At 41.7% G+C, this 20,585-nt stretch overlaps 1 protein-coding gene across 6 annotated transcripts; it reads right to left on the bottom strand.

Annotated features, from left to right (window-relative positions):
* Positions 1-630: 630 nt before the first annotated feature.
* U2AF1 (U2 small nuclear RNA auxiliary factor 1) lies at positions 631-17,272 on the bottom strand. Of its 6 annotated transcripts, XM_072917835.1 has the most exons (9): positions 17,191-17,253; positions 14,669-14,756; positions 11,809-11,875; positions 10,946-11,012; positions 7,622-7,671; positions 6,943-7,041; positions 5,652-5,785; positions 5,265-5,357; positions 631-3,588 (listed from the first exon to the last, which is right to left on the bottom strand). In XM_072917835.1, the coding sequence occupies exons 5-9, from the start codon at positions 7,649-7,651 to the stop codon at positions 3,450-3,452; spliced, it is 495 nt and encodes a 164-aa protein (XP_072773936.1). In that variant the 5' UTR covers positions 7,652-7,671; positions 10,946-11,012; positions 11,809-11,875; positions 14,669-14,756; positions 17,191-17,253; the 3' UTR covers positions 631-3,449.
* Positions 17,273-20,585: the final 3,313 nt, after the last annotated feature.

Raw genomic sequence — 20,585 nt, 5'->3', positions numbered from 1 at the left:
CACCAACTCAGTTCAGCTTTTCAGCTGGAACTTTTCATGACTGGGACTGTTTTTAGGGAATATTCAGTACAGCAGTGTCTGGAGGATGAAATTATTTACCCACAGCCTCCCTAGCTGCCATGAAAGCAGTTTCACTTTTAATGTATTAAAGACAACAGACGCAGTTTAAGGTGCTGGTGTACAATTGTTAACACCCAAAATTTTACAGCCTGGATGGTGCAACAGCAGGAGAAATAATCTTTAAATAGTTATGACCCCCTTTGATTACCTATTTCTTCAATAGAACATGTTCCTTCTGTTAAAATGATCTTTCTTGTCCTCTGCAGACCACAACAGAAATTTGCAGGTTCTCCCTAACCATAACGACCTAACCAAAAGCTTTATCAGTTAAAAGAACCCAAACCAACCCACCCAGCTCCTAACCCCAACTTGCACTCCTAAAATTCAACTTGATCATGTAAATATGGAGAGGCTGAGGTTATTTTAGCTGAAGATATGCTTCACCAGCTCTGAAAAACAGAAGGCAAAGAATTGCTCAAAACATAGCTTAAGAGTTAAGAATTTGAAACTTTAGTCTATGTCCTCACTAGATATTTAGAGAGCAGCATCCAATCTAAAGGAAAGGGATAGTTTTTGTCAGATTCTTATAAAAAAAAGGCTTTATTTTGAACAAGTTTTCTCCATTTGGTTTTACAGTCTCAACATACATCATATTCATGGACAAGCAGCATTTTCACAGAATAAGAGCCAAATACAAAGAGAAAGCCACTTGGGATCAACAGTTTCAACCTAATTGACTCAGACTTCAGAAAATCCTGTATGCTGTCACTTATTTGAGGTAAAGGAATTCCATAAATGAAGATCCACTGTTCAACAGAAGAGTCAACAATGAAATATTTGAGAAGAACCTTGGGGAGGAAAAAAACAAATCTTAAAGACATTGTGGGCAACAAGAGAAGGGGGAGGTAGGATTTCCACTGGGTTTGTATTGGTGAATGAACACTTGGGTTTATCAGGTGTAAATGTTTAACCAAATTGGTGCAGTTTAAATTTCAAATTTGATGAATTTTACTGATAGCACAGACTCAAAAGGAGAACCTAACAAGATATGTCATGAGCTTAATTTATATGCTGAATGCTGTCACTAGGCACCCATTGGAGTATCCAGTAAAATCCACTGCTTTCAGTGCCCACTCCAACGTATTCCAGTTACTTGGGGAATTTTTGGGCAGCTGTGTAATCAGATCACAAAATCATACATTTGGTAGAATTCTAGAATGCTTTCTTCAGTAAAATTGTATTAGGGGAGACAGAAAAATCTACCTTCCACTGTTCATGCAAAAATATGCCTGAAGTGAAACAGGATTTAGATAAACAGATTAAAGCCATTACAGGGACACATTTGTACTCATTTCAAACTAACTTTATAGAACAACTAACTTTCAAACTAGTTTTGTAGAGCAAATATTAAACCTTTTAAATACTAGCCACATTGTATTAGATACTGTTTAAAAGCCAAAAACTACCCTCACCTTTTGTAACTTGAGATTTAAATTAGCTCACCAGTAATCCTGAATCTCACTTAAGAGAAATATGGAACTGGATTAATATCCCATAAACTCCAAGAACTAAATGATCAATGTGAAATTCCTAATGCCCAGCAGAAATACATTTCAGCTCAGTCATTTAATGCCAGGCACTGCTCAATTTCTTCCAGTAAAGCATCATTTCATTTATGTACTTACAACAAAACATCATGTGGAGATGGGCTTCACTGCTTGAGTGATATTTCTTCAAAAAGGGTCCTGGCACACCAAGTTCCAAAGTCTGGTTAGCCAAACCACCCAGTGAGAACAAAAAAATTTCAAACTGAACTGGTTCAAGAATTAGAAGCAAAGCAGATTAATTTAGAAAAGCTTATTTGTTGATACTGTTTTGTTTTCCAAGTTCCAGTGAGAAAAATGGTTTTACACTTAAGAGGCAGAAGAAGCTGGTTTGTTAATCATCTAATATGTGATGCATCCATATCCTGTTTCCATTTTTTTTAAAGAATCACCTAGGATCAGATTATCTGGCTCAGAACTAAGGAAGCTCTAGCAATTTCTCTCCCCCACTGGAAAGCTGTGTTTTATTGCGTAGCTTTGTGTACATACAGTTCTATTTTGCAGAAATATCATCAATGACCGTAACTTCTTGCTATGTTACACTTTGAGTAAAAGCAGACATGAATGAGGTGAAACTGCAAGTCAACCATTGTACAAACTGTTTCTCAGAATGCCAATATTTCCACTGGAGCTTTAATGTTTGGGACACAACCTACAATGTTCAGTGACTGAACAATTGAAGCTCAAAAAAAATTAAAAAAAAGTATTTGTGAAGGAACTGCCATCTGTCCATTAGCTTTCATCACACTCCAGGCTATCAGAAAGGTGGAAATCAGATTTATTTTCCACTAGCATCGAATTAGTTTTCTATGACCTTGAATGCTAACAAAATGCTTTTTATTAAATGACAGATGAGAGACCATAGATTAGGAAAAAAAAAAGCCTGTTAAGAAATTTGATCCTTGCATTCAGGACCTTGCATTTCCTTCAATAGCACTTCTCTATTGCGTTGCATGGAGCATAATTTTGGTGGTTTTATTTTTTTCACAAAAATCTCACCTGCCTATTATGAATCATTGCAATAAAAATATTTTTTCCACTAAGCAACTTTCTTTCCAGCCAAAGAAAGGAATTTAGTCAAGAATTATAAAAACCTGAACTATGAACTCTGGCACAGCCAGGAGCAGCCACTCAACTACGCCAGAGTGCTTAGAAAATAGGCAGCCAGGAGTAGCAACTCAACTACTCCAGAGTGCTTAGAAAATAGGCTTTAGATTTTACATCAAGAAATTTGATTTATTGTAAATGCCACAGTCACATTGATAGACAGAGCACAGACTTCTGGTAACAAACAAACATACATTTTTGTAACTAAGCGTTTCTACTCAGTAAATAAATGCATTTCGCACAGCCTTCCTCTTAAATGTGCCTAAACTAACCTAAATAAGCAGACAGCATAGCAGAAAAGGGAAACTTATGTGAGTAACTGTTTCTTAAGCAGTATATTATTTTTACTATGTATATAATATTTTATATTATATACACACACATTTTCATCAACAGTTCAAATTATACCCGAATAAAATTAAAAAAAAACCCAAACCAAAACTGGCGCTCCTGCAATACATTTACCACCTTTCCCTCAGGCAGACTTATCCAGGTATTTGTCAAGATAGAGGAATGACAGTTAAAAAGATTCCCCCCACAAGAAACAAGTTACACAAAGAATACTGTATCACTACAAATTTTTTATTCAGAAGCCCATCTTTAAAAAAAATGTCATTATGAACTTGTTTGGTCAAACTACAACACTTTCTAGCAGACATACAGTAAAAATGGCATGGCTCAGAATCGACCGGATCGTTCACGATCTCTCGACCGCCTCCTGTCGCGCTCGCGGCCTCCTCCTCCTCCTCCTCCGCCTCCACGGCCGCGATCTCTGGATCTCGACCGGCGCTCACGGGACCTCGACCTGGATCGATGCCTTCAAAGAAAGTTGGGACATTTTATTGTTCATGCCAGCAGTGATTTACTCGCAGTACCACACAGCGGAACACGTAATTAAGGATGGGAGTGATGAGGGAGAAGAAAGGCAGCGTGTCATTAGAAGGATTGGTTAATTGGCACTTGAGCTGCAAAGCCCAATGTATTTACAAACTGCCCAAATTTCATACTGGGGAGTCAGCACAAACAGGTACAAGAATTGGCTGCTCCCTGCAGGCACCTCTTACAATGGATGTGCCAACCCTAAGGGAAGGCATGGTTACAGAGCTGGTATTTAAAGCAGGAGAAGGGGACACCTGCTTTGGCAGGCAGGAATAGCTCTTAGCAATACACACAAAAAGCCTACAGCTGCTTCTAAGTCCACTCATATTAAATCAATTGCATTAATTAGCAATTACAACCCAGTTCTCTGTTGTTGCTCCCTCTACATGATTTCTACCCCTCCAGGACACAAGCATTGGCAAATCATCTTCCCTGCCTCTTGGGCTGATAAATTCAGGAAGGGAACTAAAACCACCCAGAACACACTGCTGTCACAGCTACTACCAATCAGCATTACTGAAGCTGAGAGTTCCAGATTTGTAACAGTGACCAAAAGGTTAACAGAAAAACACACTTGGTCTTTTCCACAAAGCATTCAAATATCTGAAAAATTTACTTAGCCACAAACACATGTGGCTAAGCAACACAATGCATATTTTTCAAAGTTAAATTCATCCTCACAGATTCTGAAACATTGCCAATTAGAGATGTTTATAGGAAAAACATTCACAGTCCCAGGCTCCTTCTGTGATTGTCAGAAATCTACAAAAATCATATTCTCTATAAAAGCAAGATCAAAAATTTTATATGCCTATCTCAAATACCAAGGTCTTAAGTGCAAGCAGATTGAATCCAGTTCCAAGTGAACCATCATAGTAACAGCAGTGGTAAAAGCCCTTCGGCAAGGTACCTCACTAAATGAATAATTTAATACATAATAAAATGTCTTTATCAATTTTTTTTAACCATTAAGTGAAATTACTTCTCCTTTCTCCTACTGGGAATTCCTATCAAGGGACACACTGTGAAGCTAAAAGTGAGCTCCATACAGTGACTGGCTGGTATTAACAGTAAGAAATTAATACAGGCTACAACATTTCACCATTAACAGTTAAAGGCAAATAAGGCTGGGTCCTGAGTATAATCTACAGATAGGCTAGACTTCACAAAATGTTGGAAGCTGCCACTCTGATGCTGCCAAAATGCCCACCGGCCAAGCAGCCTGCATCTAACAAGGGCCATGAGCAAACAAGTTTAGAAGAAAATAAAACAGAAGAAGCATAAAGCAACTTCTACTAAGTAATGTGCATGTGTACACTTAACAGTCTGGAGATCTGAACATGTAGGGTCTATGTACTCAGTGAGTTACTGAGTGAATGCTGCCTGCCACACCAACCTTCAGAATCCACAGCACTGCAGCACAAGAAGCACCCATATTTTTAAAGTCCTACTCCTTTGTTTGAAACTGGCCCCTTGCCAGCTTGACTTGATGCCCTTTGGCATGTGCAAGAAGTCAGAAAAAACAAGAGGACTTTGCATAGGTTTAAAGATTCATATTTTTCAGCAACTGATCCTTAAATTACTTGTTTTAGCAGTGTTTAAAAACAAACTTACTTTTTACGACGCCTCCCATACAACTCGCGCCTTAGCTCTCGAGAAATGGGCTTCAAATGCATAAAGTTGCAGAAACCTCCTCGTGTACACTCTCTGAAAGAGAATTCAAGAGGCACAGTTAGAATTCCCAGCTCTACACTATCTGCTAAGACCTCAACACCTCTAATATTAAATACAGTAGATTACAAGCCTCGTTTACTGACACTCCTAGGAGAAAATCCCCAAAAGATGGCAAAAGTCAAGAGGTTCACTGCAGGTCCTCCACACTACTGGTACCTGAAGTGGTTTTCTTCCTGCACTCAGCTGCATAAAATACACAGCCAGGTGCCCTCCCTGCTGTGCAAACCCCTCCCAGGCTGTGGGGGCAAGAGGAAGGCCCTGCTTTACCCCATCTCGTATTGGCGGCAGCAGGCCTCTCTGAAGTCAGTCACAGGTGAGAGCTCGGCATGGATGGGCTGCCCGTTAAACCAGCGATTGTTCAGGTCGATCACAGCCTTCTCTGCATCTTCCTCACGGCGGAACTGAAAGCAAAATTAACCTTGTCAGAGAAGCAATGGCAGTAGATAAAAGACTCCTATCAAATCAGTTGTGTGATATCTAAGGCTCAGCGTTCTACTAATGAAATTAGAAGCTACTTCAAATTTCTTGGACAGTCCATCAAATCACGGGTAAATATGCCAGCTTTTCATTAGCTGGGACTCAAGGGCTAATCAAAGCATTGATTTTCCTCTTCATTATGCTCTGTTTAGTCTTCCAAATGGGAAAGTGAGTCAACAGAAGTTACTGTGTTTTCTTAGTACAGCTTTAAACCGAGAGAATGCTTATAAATACTTTCTGGAGCACCTATATTCCTGAAGTAATGCATTTTTTCAAACATTTAAAAAAATTTATATAAAAATTGGAGCTAGCATTCATTTAAATGAGAATTTACAAAAATCAGATCCTGTTTTATGATGAATGTAAAACTTAAATTTGAAATCCCTTTTTGCTGCAATTTTTTTTAAAAAACTTTTTTTCCTGATTATGACCTACACAGTCAAGAATTTCAGGTGTGAAAATACTTTCCAGCTGAGGGTTATGTACAGTCAAAACATTCAAAGGAACTCTCTCATACCTCACCCACACTGTGAACACATAGTAAAAGTTCTGCAGGTGACAACTTTGTACCCGTTACTGAAGAGATACCAATGACTTTTTTAAAAGCTAAACCTAAGTGCTCCAGTTTGCACCTTGAACCACACAGCTACTGCCAAATTCAACTTGGTCAGAGATACTGTGTTTAACTGGGAAGTTAGAAAATTGATGCACCTGTGGCATATAAAACCTCTCTCATACTGATGTGCTTGAAGGGCAGCACAATGCTAAGACAGATCCCAAATTAACCCTGCCAAAGTAAACAGTCCAGTAGTGATGACTGTTTATAACTGTATAAAAGAAAATATGTAAGGCTTTCTGAAAATTACATGGATTTTGACTATTAATAAAGCTTCTCAAAATTCATTAAAAATCATTTTGGATTTAACATTTTTACTTTACTTCAAATTGTGAAGTTTGAGAGTAGCTTATATACTGAAGATTTTTCCTAGCAAAACGAAATCTACAATTACACATCAGCTTTTAAAATTCTAAATCAATGAACACCACCCCTCCTGACTGCATGAACATCTCTTCATCCTACCTTTACGTATACATTTCCAACTAGATGATCTCCAAGGTTATCACAAACGTTCATCTCCTCAACTTCGCCGTATTTCTCCTCCATTTCCGTGAAGACCTCCTAAGCACAAAACAACCCAGCAGAAGTTTGCAGAACATTACTTTTAAGTACAGAAATATTGCCTCTAACTCTACGTAAGTATAAAAAAGATCTTCCTCGAAAAAAAGCAAGACCATTTGGTTTTTTGTTTTTTTTTTTTTTTCACATTTTTGGGTTTAAAATGAGACTTTCTTGGCCACCTATAAGCACAGCACTACCAAGATACCATAAAAACCTATGGAAAACACACACAGCATTTACGGAATACACAGGATGCACTGAAAACACAACACAGAAATCCGTCAGCTACTTTGTTTCTATACAAATAATTAAGAATACTTTAAATTTCTAAAAAGAAGAATATACAATCAAAATGCTACGTCACTTAAGCTGCTGATGTAAAACAAAGCCTATTTCAAGCAGTCAAATTAAGGTCAAACTAATCAGTGGTTACACCAGGAAATATTAAATACAAAGTTTTATGTTCTATATGAACACCTGATAAAATAAGTGTTTTTCTCCTGAATGTAATTGTGCTATGCACTACATCAGTATAACTTATCTGTGGTGACAAATCCAGGGACACTGCACCTTTACATACCTCAAAGAACTCATCATAATGTTCCTGCATCTCAACATCGCTCACAGCACCTGCAAAAGTCAAAGAGTCAGATCGATTAGAGCCTGACAATAAGGAAGGAAGATTTTGATCAAACTAAAAACAACCTAGAAAGGCCATCAGGAGCATGAGAGACATCAAATAGCATGGAGCTAACTAACAGGAATATTGCAAAATAAGGATGTGTGAAGAGCTTTGAGTCCCCAAAGTATCTGTCGAAATATTACATTGGTATGATCAAATCAAAGCAAGTTTTAATCAGAGCCAAAGTTGTATGCTACAAATTTAAAGGGGAAAATAATTACTGAAATATCACTTAAAATTTAATGTATAGTCCCACTCACTAACTACCAATAATTTTACCTAAACAGAAGGCAAGTGCTTTGTTACAATTCCATACCTTAAAATATTACTAAAATTTAGTCTTCCTCTTCCTAAAGGCAGAAATTTATGTCTGTTTCTGCAGCATACCCACTAGAATTTGAGAACTCACAATGTAAAAGAGCCGATTTTTTTAATTTGCTGAAAATAGTAATTGAAATGACACACTTTTCTCAGTGCCCTCAACACTTTGCAACAGAGAGCCATTTTCTAGTTCAAGTCTGAGTGTCACTTCATTTTACTGTAGTCCTGCAGAACACCTTTCAGTGCAAGACAAGCCAGCCTTATATTCCAGTTATGATTATTTTCATGCTACAAGCTGGACTTCAAAAACGAGTGCTGCTTGCCTGCTGCTACAAAAGCCAACATAAGTGTGGCTTATTTTTCAAAGCATTAAAAGTATAAAAATGAGTTTAATTTGTTTCTTCCAGTCTGCAGCATTTTAAAGAAGCTGTATACATTAAAGCTATTAGATTAGCTCATCAGAAGTTAAGTGGTTTATCAAGATCAAGCGGAGTAGTTTTACAACAAACCCTGCATTTTATGCTAGAAAAATATGCTAGTCTTTAAAAATTACAAACCAGACTGGTTTAGTTAATGAATGTGAAAGACAAGAAACTGAGCCAATAAAGCTGAGTTTATTCATTTTCAGGCTGCTATGAAAAAATTTTGGCTAGTACTACCACTTGGACAAACTTTGTTTTTCTTCAAAGGCTCTAATATTAACCAGCCACATGCTCAGAAACTGCAGTTCCTGTTCTTCCACCCAGCTCACCTCCACAAGAGGCTAAGGGGCATTTGGTTTATCATTTAGGCTAACAATTTTTCTGCATTTGAGACATGTTTACTTTTAAGAAATTTCTTCTCCCCATAGGTATAGCAAATTAAGGAATATCAAACATTAAACCAGCAATTCTAGGCAGTTTAATACTTAACTATATTGCCAAGGTTCTGCCAACATCACTGATAACAGCTTATTAACATCTATGGATTTTTTTTTGTTTTGTTTTTAAAGGTATCAGAGAGGGGCTCTGGGAGCCTCAGTGGAAATAACTACTTTTTACCAGATGGACAAGTGCTAAAAACTTTTTTTTGGTCAAATTAGGAGACCACAGGCAACAGTTAGTTAATGACTACTTCAATGACCTCCTAAAGTGGGAAGTATACATATGCACAGGCTTTACAAACATCCATATTCCAGGGCTACTGGTATCTGAACCATAGGAAGCCCAATTACTAATTAAAATACTCAGGAAAACTATTGCTGTTCCAAACTAAGGTTAATCCTCTACGACGGCAATAGAAAGGAAGACAGTTAAGCAACAATGACAAGGCATTAAATCGCTACCCAAGTTATCCATTTAAAATACATGCAATACTTAAGTAGGGACGAATATGAAAAACCAAGGAGCCAGGAGTTTCAGCAAACCTACTGCTTGCAGAGCTCCAGCTCTACCCCAGGAGGTACAGTCAGGCTCTGGCACACAGCTACTCGCTTGTCACAACAAACTAGAGTTGGATACCAGCATTTACAACACTGGAGGATCTGTGCAGGACTCTTGCAGCTGTAAATCTACACAGCTCCACAGACCAAACTGCTGTAACTCTGTGCAAATTAGTTACCAGCGCATTGAGAGCTTAGGGAGAGATTGGAAACACCCAGCTGGAAATGTTTTGGTCTACTGAAACAGCATTAATTACTAAGCATCTGCAAGGAGAGAGCCTACAAACCAATGGAACTGGTCAAGCATCTAGACAAAATGACACAGCTCATTTACATGTCCAGCTTGACTGTGTGACAAAAGCACAAATTACACAATAGAGCCATTATTCCTTTTAGAAGCAAGAGAGACAGTGTTGACTTTTAAGTTAGTGGCCGATTCACAAAGCACTACTAATTAAATGCTGGTAACTAATCTGAGCTAGTCTATAAACCAAGTCAAAAAAACAAAAAAAAAAAAAAAGAAAAAAAAAAAAAGAAAAAAAATAGCCAAACAAAGCTTTATTACCACACAATAAATACTCACTTCAACAAGAAAGATTAGTTAGAAAAGAACACCGATCCTTTTTTGGTTCTAAAACTTTTTTTTTTAAATCTTGTTTTAATATACATGATTCAATTACAATGATAAATCAGTTATCACCGATCAACAATCCTGGGCATTAATTGCTGCCAGTCTCACAGGAGGTGTGTTTGCTTATGCCCATTTGTATCTCAGGAGGAGTCATTCAATTACTTCATGACCATACCCAAATGCCTTCCCCTCCTCTTAAGTACTTGTCTTAGGTAAATATGCCAAATGGCATCAGAATTCGAATTTTTAAAGTATGAACATAAAGAATTTTAAGCATGCACCCATCCACAAAGGACAGCTGCCAGAAGGGGTTAGTCAGTCATGGTGTGTTCTTCCAAAGTGCACTCCCTAAATGGAAGCTGCATTAACAAATTTATGCATGCAGTCTGAAAAGTTTCAGTTCAAGTTCTCTAACATTTACAGAGCAGGACATTTGTTCTGGATGAAGTCAATGTGTCACTGTCCTGCTCTTTTCGACAGTGGAACCTAATGGATAGCACAAAACATACAGAAAACCATTCCTAGGATGCAGGCAACTGGCAGGGAGAAGTAAGAGGAAGAAAGCAGTGCAATCAACACTGCTTCACAGGGGAAGTACAATTTTAACCCTTTTTAATTTAATAGTAGGTATTCAGATTCCCCCATAGTTTTGGGAGTAGGGAGGAAGGTAGTGGGACAAAAAAATTTGGTTTGTTTTTGTTTTTTTTTTTTTTTGGTGTTTGTTTTGAACACATGTAACGAAACATGGTCAGTTTGATCTGTTAAACTAAAATGGCAGACCAGTTTAAGTCGACACTGAGCTCTGACAATCAAGCCCAGGGAACCAGTGAAGGAACTTGTATGAACTTACAGCGCAAACCGTCAGCAGACTGGGAAGAGTTTTGAGGGTTACGGTAAATGTTCAAGAGGGCAATGGTCTGAAATACAAAACGCAACAACTTTATATTATGGAAAATAATTTTAACAAGAAACTGGTTTCCTTTAGGGTCGCTTTAGTCGAGTCTGTGCTGAAAGAGAGGTGGTTATTCTCTCCCAAGCAGGAGAACTTGCACTTAGCTGGTGACCTTTCTATATCAACCTAACCACTGTAAAGTAATAGAGATCTCATGATACTCCATTATTGTATTCTTAATTTCACTCCATTCACCAATATTACTACAGAGGGGTTTTGCATGATTTCAGACAGCTCTGAAAATAGGTGGTATCCAAATGCAGCAGTCACAATTTTATGTTGATATTGCTGAATAGCTTCTTAGTAGCAAAATCCCAGGAAAGGAAGCAATACAATAATTAGAGCATAACATGAAATCTCCATTTTCCTAAAAAAGTTAAGATGAAAGAAAACCCAGTTTTGGGACTTACCGTACACATATACCTATTTTTTTGTTGTTGTTGTTTTTTGGTGTTAAATCAAGAATTTGAGAAATGTCTGCAGTTTAACCCTTTCAGAAGAATGCAGTGTTACTAAGTAACTAAGTTTCACTTTAAAACAAAAGGGAATCTGCATCAAGTCCAATTTGTGCAGCCCTTTCTGCACTCAGAACTGCACACATTCCACAAATTCTTGATCTGTGCGCAAGAAGAGTTCCGTCACTTGTCCTGTTTGCAACAGCTTTATGTCAGCAGCTCAGAAGCCAACATTATTTTATCATAATTAGGAGTGGGCTCTTTAACACCATTCTTTAAAAAAATTTCTCCAACTGTGGGACTTACAGTGTGAGCCGTCAGCCGTCTGTGCACTGTTTTGGGGGTTACGATAGATGTTTTGAATCAAGATGGTCTGCGGGGAAAAAAAATAAAAAGGGGAATTCTACTGGCTGCTGTGCATATAATAGACAATTGCAAAGAGACAACTTGTTTGCAAACAGCTAAAAGTCATATTTTATCCTTTAAGATTTCCTTTTGTATTTGCAGAGTATCTTCCAAAATTGCGTTCAGACCATCATATTATGAAAACAGTTTTAATTAACCACCAAGAAAGAGCTGTGTTTGTCTCAAGAGCTAGCCTCAAAATGGGAGGTGTGAGGCCCAGTAACCTAAAATGTCACATGAGGTACTCTGGAGATGCCTAAACTTTTGAGACCAGATTTACTACTGCAAGTCTAGGGGGGGAAAAAATAAAGTGTTATGTGCACAGCATAATGCCACAGTGTCCAAAATGCTACACCAGACCATAAGGCCTTTAGGCAACTGCTACATGTCGTTTTGTGCATCAGGGTTTTCTTGGTGGAATTTCTGTTTAAATAATATAATAGCATCATAGGTTCACATGTTTCCGATCCTTCAAATAAGGACAATATCCTTTTAGCCCTTGTGCTTTTTACTTGAAGAATTAGCCCAGGCAGACTTGAAACCTTACATTTGTACCGTTCTTCTTAAAATCAAGTTGTCTGAAAAAACAAACCATGTTTAAGTTAGTAAACTAATATTACAAAAAAATTCCAAACGTCCATATCACTGTAAGCAGCTCAAAAATTGAGATTTGATTACTTAAAATACAAGCTCAATGTTAGTCAGTATGAATGGCAATCCCCAAGTAACTTTAGCTTAGACAATATTATTATTAGTCACAGTAAGAATTAAGAGCTTAAAGAAGTCACAGAACCAGCAATGTCACACCTACATAGGCTACCCATTTAACATGTAAAAAAAATACAACTGTAACATCACATTTGAAATCACACACTTGTTTTATTATAGGTCCAGCCATACCAACCAAAGCTTTGTGCTTCCGTGACCCAGGTTTAAACTACCTATGCTTTAGCCTACAGCTGGAGAGTGCCAGAACAAGCAGCTCGTTAGGGTGTTTCTGCTGACTGGGGGTAATTTGATCACCCTGGACTGTGTGACCTTTCCCAGCACAGCTCTTCTGTGAAGTAGCTGCACCAGCAAGAGCTGCACAAGGTTAAAACACTGTGCTGGTAACTTCCCATTAGCAGGATCTCTACTTTCTATCACAGCTGATTGTCAAACTACACACAAATAAAGATTTCTGCAGACCTCACCCAGTGCCAGGGACCTGGGAGATGTCACAGCACAGCTGCCAGTACAAGGCTGTGCAGTCCCAGCCATCCCTGGATGAATGGGATGTGCCCTGCTGACCCACTTCAGCTGGCATTGCTAACCAGTCTAAAGCAAAGCTAAACTCTGACAGAAAGCTGTAGTTGCACACAAACTTTTATTTGTAAAAAGATATAATGGTTGTGGAGTTTTTTGTTAGGTTTTTGTTTTTTTTTTTGTTTTTTTTTTTTTAACTTAAAAGACAACTACTGTGGAAGCTGTCTGCCTTAGGAATATTTTTTCATAGTCAATGATTTAAAGTTAGGTCTCTAAATAACCAACTGCACTTCAACTTGTGCTCCATGTAGGTCAGCATCATGGGATAGTTTTGAAAATGGACAATACTCTTTTGAAACACAATTATCTGCATGAAAAATTTTTAAAATCCCAGAAGCAAAGAGGTGGTTTTGCTGCTGAAGTACCAGAAGTCCCTATACACCAGTAACCTTGACATTCTCCCCTGGAAGGCCCGGGCCCACTCAGTTTAACTTGATGATCATAGCTCTGAACCTGTCACATGGGTAGCACTGCCCTCCCTAATTTCTCCCCAAACCAGCATCAGCCCCCATTTCTCATCAACTCTGCTCCTAAGCAGATTAAATGAACTTGCAGAAGACTCAGCTGTTACGTGAATTTTCCTCTGCAGATTTGAAACCACTGCAGTTGAAACTGCTGTAGCTAAAAATGCAGTAACTTTCAAAGGCACTATTGCTCATGTACAAAATTTCCAAAGAAATTCATCTGTGTACCTTGACAATCAGCATTGATAGAAAGAGGGAAAAGATACATTTCTCCAGGAATGTAATTTGTGAATATTGTACAGCTCATAATAATAATAATGAAAACCCTGTCACTCCCTGCACCTTTTAAAATTTATTTTTCTTTCTGGCAGACATGCAGTCACACATCATGTCTCTTAACAATATTCACTGAGCCAAAGATTAAACAATCTGTCATGCCAACTGACAATTCAACCTCAGCAACCAGACAAGTTATTTTCAATAAACCATTTCTTCCACTTTCAAAGGAAGTATGCAAATCACTCTTGAAATTTAAGAGCCTGGGTCAGAGAGCAAATGTACTGACAGATGAGTCACTTTTATCCATTAATTAGTTTTCTTTTATTATATGCAAAAAGATTGAAGTTCCCACCTTTGGGACAGGTGGAATGATCTGCCTCTGTCTGTGATTTAAGAACTCTGGGATGGTTTAAGTGCCTGAACACCACTGAAAAGGCACACTCACCTGAAAGTAAGCACTGGTTGGTCTCTACTACAGGCAAGCTTACAACAGCATCGCTTCCTGCAGCCATTAAGGGTGACAGGAGATAATTAGAAATGCTGGGAGAAGTAAATGGAACACCCCAAAAAAAAAGCAAAGACCCAGATAAACTGGGACTAAAACTGATCTAATTAATCTGGAGTTTGGTAATTATTCACTTGTATCTGAGAATCTATGTTTTAAAGAAGCCAGAATATACTTCCACAAGAAAGAGAAAAAAGGGGAAACAAACCTGGCTAAATGTTGGTTTGTTGTGCAACCGAGAACATCTGTCTCCATGGCGACAAGCTCCAATTTTGAAATAAAATGAGCAGTTGACTCTGCAAGAAAAAAATGAATAAGGTATTTACACACTGGCACAGAAAACATTAATTTACAAAAAAGCCTACGCCCTAAATGTCTTTATCTTGATGTGGATAAGTAACATAGGAAAAAAAACCCACATCAAAACTGTACAGGAAAGCATTCCAACAAACCTGTCCATATTCATCCTTTTACCCCTAATTTACAGCCAGTATCTGACCAATTTCCCCCAAAGTGGTTTCATGATCCACCACACAGAAGTGAGCTCTGTTTTACTCTTCCGCTTCTCCATTCTTGTCTTTACATCAGTTTCAGTGGGTGATGGGATGGAAAGTAATGAGAAAAACGGTCTGAAAATTGGCTCTGGGAGCTCTGTGGCTGAGATGATGCAGCCCCGGGTCCAGGCAATAAAATCTGCTTTAAAACTGACACAGTTGTACCTCTCTCATGTTTTATAAAGCACCTGTTTAAGTTATACTCTAAGGGTAACTCAGGCTGCTACCAACACAGTATATCCAAAATAATTCAGGGAAGAGAAAATCATGTTACAGAAAGAATACACATAAGCAAAATAAATCCATTTAGTTAAGCCATTTCTATGAACATAATTAATGATTTTAAGAGGAAGCTGCTCTTTGTTTTAAACCACAAACTTTTCTTGAATGATGCATCTCAGGACACCTTGATAATGATCTGGGTTTAGAAATGCCACTGGAACTCCCACAAAAAGGTGTAACTCACATAGAATGATGAAAGAAAACCACAAGAAGTTTAGTTACCTTAACAGGGAAATGCAAAATTCTGAAGGGCAAGAAAACTATAATGGGCTATATATGGGTAAATGAAATACTAGAATTCTCCTGGAAGAAAAATTATTATTCCCATAAGTAACACCAATTATTTTCCACAATCCTGTGTAACCAACATCAACTCATGGTGGGGAGAATTATTAAACTACTAAAGCACATCTCATCTCTAGCAAAGCATTCTACTGCAAAATTGCAACATGCTCACTCTTCATTATGTTTTTGAAAACAAACACTTAGCATGATAAAATACTTACTGTCTTTTCTGAACTCTAACCTGAAACAAAAAGAAATACCTAACTACAAAATTTCCAATAGTGCCTCCAACTTCAGCACTTTCTGGAAGGTTCCATCTGCTTTTTTAAACAGAAAACAAGAGCTGCACAGGAATTTCATGCCTGATTAAAACTCTGAAGCTGTAATGCATTAAATTCCTATGTATCTCCTTTGTGTGAAAGGATGCTACAGTAACAGAGCTCAAAAGAGAGGCTGCCGACACTGCTTTCCTGGAATGGCAGCACTACAGAGCAGAGCTGAAGCCCCACGGCCAGGGGCTGACAAGAGTAATTTAGTCCAGCAGCACATCGATGCCCCCTTTTCATTTTTACGAGTGGAAAAACACGCCGGTTTGGTCAGGCCGATGGTGACCAAATTTTCGTTAGGAGGGTTTTGTGTGTGTGCTTCCAACAACCAGAGAAACTAGAGGCGTTCCCGGACGCGTGGAAGGCTGCAGGCAGAAGCCTGTAGGATCAGGATGCAGCAGTCGGGGAAATCCTCCGCACCCTGGGGAGGGGGGAGAAATAACCAGTCGCTGTCCTTGCAGCAGAGCGGGAGCTCTCAGGCTGCTGCGAGGCTCAGGGACACGAACAAAAGGGGAACAGGAGGAGGAGGAGGCGCTTTCTGGCAAGAGGCGGCGGGAAGCTCCGGCACCCAGCGGCCCCGACAGGAAGGCGCAGCCGCGGGGGGAAGGGCGGAAGGAGGACAAGGGGAGGGCGGCAGCGCGCCACGAGGCGCGGCACACCCTCATGGCGGCCAGGGGAGGGGAGGGGAGGGCTGGGAGAGGAGGAGGAGGAGGAAGAGGAAGAAGTGTGGGGAGAGGGGGGGAGGGAGTGCCCGAGAACGGCCCCGGCCCGGGATGGGGGATGGGGATGGGGGGGGGGGAGCGCGTGGGCGGGGCCGCGGGGCGCGCGCGCGGGAACGCGCGAGACCCACGCGCCGCCGGGCGCGCGCGCCTGGGACGGGGGGGGGGCGGGGGGGATGGGGGGGGAGGGGAAGGGCCTGAGGGAGGCGATGGCGGGGGAGGGGAGGGGAGCGGGGAGCGCGGCCGCCTCTCGCTTCCCTCTTCCCGCCGCGTTCCAGCGGGATGGGAAAGCCGGGGGGACGTGGTCCCGGGCGGCGCCGCCGAGGCGGGAGTGGAAGAAATGGGCGAAACGGGCCGGGGGTCCCCCCGCAGGGAAGGAGGGGCAGGGAGAAGGGAAGCAGGGCTGACCGCCGCGATCGGAACAGGCCGCGTCCGCGCGCAACCCGCTACGGGCCTCCGGCCTCCCCTCCAGCTTCCCCCCCCCATCCCTCCCTCCCTTCCTCCCTCCCGGGGGTACCGCAGCCGCGGGAGCGGCGCGGGGAGCGGGGGAACGGGGCCACTCACTTGTCCTTCTCGGTGCCGAAGATGGAGGCCAGGTACTCCGCCATCTCCCACCGCCCGCCCGCCCGCCCGCCGGACCGCCCCGGCGCCGCCGCCGCGTCACAGCGAGCGCGCCGGAAACGCGGCGCTGAGGGGAGGGGAGGCAACGGGGCGGAGGGGTCGCCGCGGCCCGCGCGCAGGGGCGGAGGGGCGGGGCCGGGGGCGGGAGCGGCGGGACGCGGGTTCGAGCCCCGCCCCCGGCAGGGCCTGAGGGGACCGGGCCTGAGGGAGGTTGTGGTGTACAAATGTTGGAATAAAGGAATTCGCTCAAAGGCCGTGGGGGTGTGTGTGCACGTTCGAAAGGGGTTAAAAAAAAATAAAAAGTGCTTTTGAATTAAAAGCAGAGTGGAGAGTAGAACGAAATTCTTTCTGATGGTTGTTCTGGGAGGTTTCATGGAATTACAGAGTGGAGAGTAGAACCAAATTCTTTCTGATGGTTGTTCTGGGAGGTTTCATGGAATTACAGGCCCAAAGCCGCAAGCTGGACCCAGTGAGCTGAAATTTTTGCAATGGAGCAGCAATGCTTGTGGAAGATTCCAATACTGTACATCGCTGAAAACCACATCAGGAGATAAACTCACTGCTTCTGCTGATTCAGAAAACAAGACTGAGTGCACAGTGCTCAGTAAAATTAAAGTATTGAATTTTACAAGTAAAATTCACATATTTTGCAGTTCCCTGAAGCAGTAACAAATACACTCCACAAAGCTCACAGCTCCAGCTGGACCGTTCACAGAATCACAGAATGGTTTGTGCTGGAAGGGACCTTGAAGATCATCTTGTTCCAAGCCCCTGCCATGGGCAAGGACACCTTCCACTTTCCCAGTTTCCACTCCAAGCCCCATCCAACCTGACACCTCCTGCAATTCCTCATTTGGTCTGAGCTGTGATGGGTCTCAGGACAAGGACAGTCTCCTGACACTGCTCCGTGTCCTGCCATGTTCTTTCTGTGCTCTTTAGGGATGTAAAGCTCACCTGCTCCTTCCAGCAAACTTGCACTGATCTTTGCTCCAGTGTTTTTGTCAAAGCCTTCAGCTGAAATATGTCAAAATAGATTTTTCCTGGGAAATCAAGACATGTTTTCAATATTCGAAACACGCTGGGTTGTGTGGTGGTGTGAGTCAGGGGAAGGGATCTCTGCCTGGCATGGTAACAGCAGCCAGTCTTTTTCCATGTTTCTTTTTTTTTTTTAATACCTATCTATAAATCTCAGGTTAGTGATTTACTGTGGGTTACTCCCTGCCCCAAATTGCTCAGATCTGTTGGGTTAAATGCTGCAACAGCCTCGCCTCTGTTTTGCTCTGCCTCCTTAAGGCACACTGTCATCACTGGCTATCAACCCAGCACAAAATGGTGACGCCCAGATCTGGTTTGGAGATAAAAGGGCTGAGAGGAAAAATTAGAAGGGAAGCAGCTGGTTTTAAGAGAAGAGGAAAGGCAGGAAAAAAATAATTGTGAAGCAAAATAAAGCAGTGCTTGGATATAGAAAAAAGATTGAAACAAACACAGAAACTCATCCAGGGGGTCAGTACATGAAGCACTTAAAGCATTCGCTGGAAAATAACACTTTCTTGTTGCCAGTGCCCAGAACTATGTGCTCAAGAGGTACCTGGAGTTCCAGGCCAGCGCACAGGACTTGGTTTCTCAGGTTAAAGGGATTTTGCTAACAGTGCATATGCAGGGATAATTACTGACCCACAGCCAGCAAGCCCTTTGAACAATTTTGCCAGTGCTCTGCATGACACCTCTTGGAATAAGGCACAGCTGTGAGGAAAGAGAACCAATTTAAGATGTCAAAAAAGGAACCTGAGAAGGCAGTCTGTGTACATGAGAACAGAGCTGTAGCTGGTAACCTCATGTAATCTCCTTGCATGCCTATACTTCACTCATCACCATGGTTATATAAGCAGATCTTTGATCAGATCCTTAATTATAGCAACCCCAGGAGAGGCTGTACAGCACAGCAGAGAGAATGGTGAGGTCTTTGGAGCTGTACCTTCCCTGTGGGTCTGGGGCAGGACTGGCTGTGGCATTTTTCATCTCTCAGGGCAACACTGGTGTGAAGGACTGTGCCACCAAGCTGATGGGGACAGATCCTGTGTGAGGCCCTCAGCTGAGCCCTGACCCTGTCAGTGCTGTGAGGGCATTGCTCTGATGCTGTGGCTGAGGTGCATGGCACCAGCCTGGCACCAGGAGCAGTCATAGAATCACAGAATCACAGAATAATGAGGTTGGAAGAGACCTCTAAGATCATCAAGTCCAAGCTATGCCCTAACACCTCAACTAGGCTATAGCACCAAGTGCCATGTCCAGTCTTTTTTTAAACACATCCAGAGATGGTGATTCTACCACCTCCCTGGGAAGACAATTCCAGTACTTTACTATTTTTTTGGTGAAAGTTTTTTCCCAATATCCAATCTGTACCTTCCCTGACGTAGCTTCAGGCTGTGTCCTCTTGTTCTGTCAGTGCTGCCCGGTGGAAGAGACCGACCCCACCTGTCTGCACCCTCCCTTCAGGAGTTGTAGAGAGCAATAAGGTCACCTCTGAGCCTCCTCTTCTCCAGGCTAAACAACCCCAACTCCTTCAAACATTCCTCACAGGGTTTGTGTTCCCAGCCCCTCACCAGCCTTGCTGTCTCCTCTGGATGTGCTCAAGCATCTCAAGGTCCTTCCCAAACTGAGGGCCCAGAACTGGACACAGCACTCAAGGTGTGGCCTCACCAGTGCTGAGTGCAGGGGAAAGTCCCTGAGGTTGGATGAGTGGCAGGAGAGGAGAGGAGATGCTGAGTCAGAGCCTTGGGGAGGCAGCAATGCAGACACTGCAGAGCGTGGCTGAGGGATTTGTGTGTCTTAGGGAAGCTTTTCCTTGGAAAGGCTTTGAGATCCAGCTCCTGATTAGGAACACTGCTGATTTATTATCTCTTGCTGTTAGGGAGAGCTTTACAATTGTAAGCCAGGAGAATTAATAAAGTTGCAGGGCTTTTAAGTTCAACCCACTATTTGATGTGATTAGAACTTTCATCCAGCAAGCTGCTGTGCAGTCTGGGGTCAAGCCCTCTCTCCTTACAAGCTAGACAAAAATGCCATGCTCTCCCCTTTACAGAGGAGACAGAGAGAGCAGGTGATTTTCCTGATATCGAGGTGGACAGGAGATGAGCAGAATCAGGGTAAGAATTTAGGGATAACCTCATTGGTTCGCCAGGCTGCACGTGCAGTCTCCTTGCTCACACACGAGGCAGCAGGACCTCTGAGCTAGCAGTGAGGGTGGAGTGCCCTGGCAGGGGACAGAAAGAGGAATATTCTGCACTCAGTGGTGAGCACTCAGTGGTGAGTTTGTGGCCTCCTTCATGACTCAGTGC

Source organism: Taeniopygia guttata, chromosome 1, assembly GCF_048771995.1.
Source record: "Taeniopygia guttata chromosome 1, bTaeGut7.mat, whole genome shotgun sequence".
NCBI classification, from domain to species: domain Eukaryota; kingdom Metazoa; phylum Chordata; class Aves; order Passeriformes; family Estrildidae; genus Taeniopygia; species Taeniopygia guttata.
This window is presented reverse-complemented; position numbering and strand designations above follow the sequence as displayed.

Bases quoted from the DNA above. Each gene is read 5' to 3' on its own strand.
- U2AF1 (XM_012569420.5), bottom strand. From the start codon at position 17,234: ATGGCGGAGTACCTGGCCTCCATCTTCGGCACCGAGAAGGACAA. The intron at 5,358-5,651 runs GTAAAGCAGGGC...ATTCTCTTTCAG, and splicing joins TGCCGCCAATACGAGATGGG to AGAGTGTACACGAGGAGGTT. The intron at 3,589-5,264 runs GTAAGTTTGTTT...CTTTCTTTGAAG, and splicing joins TATGGGAGGCGTCGTAAAAA to GCATCGATCCAGGTCGAGGT.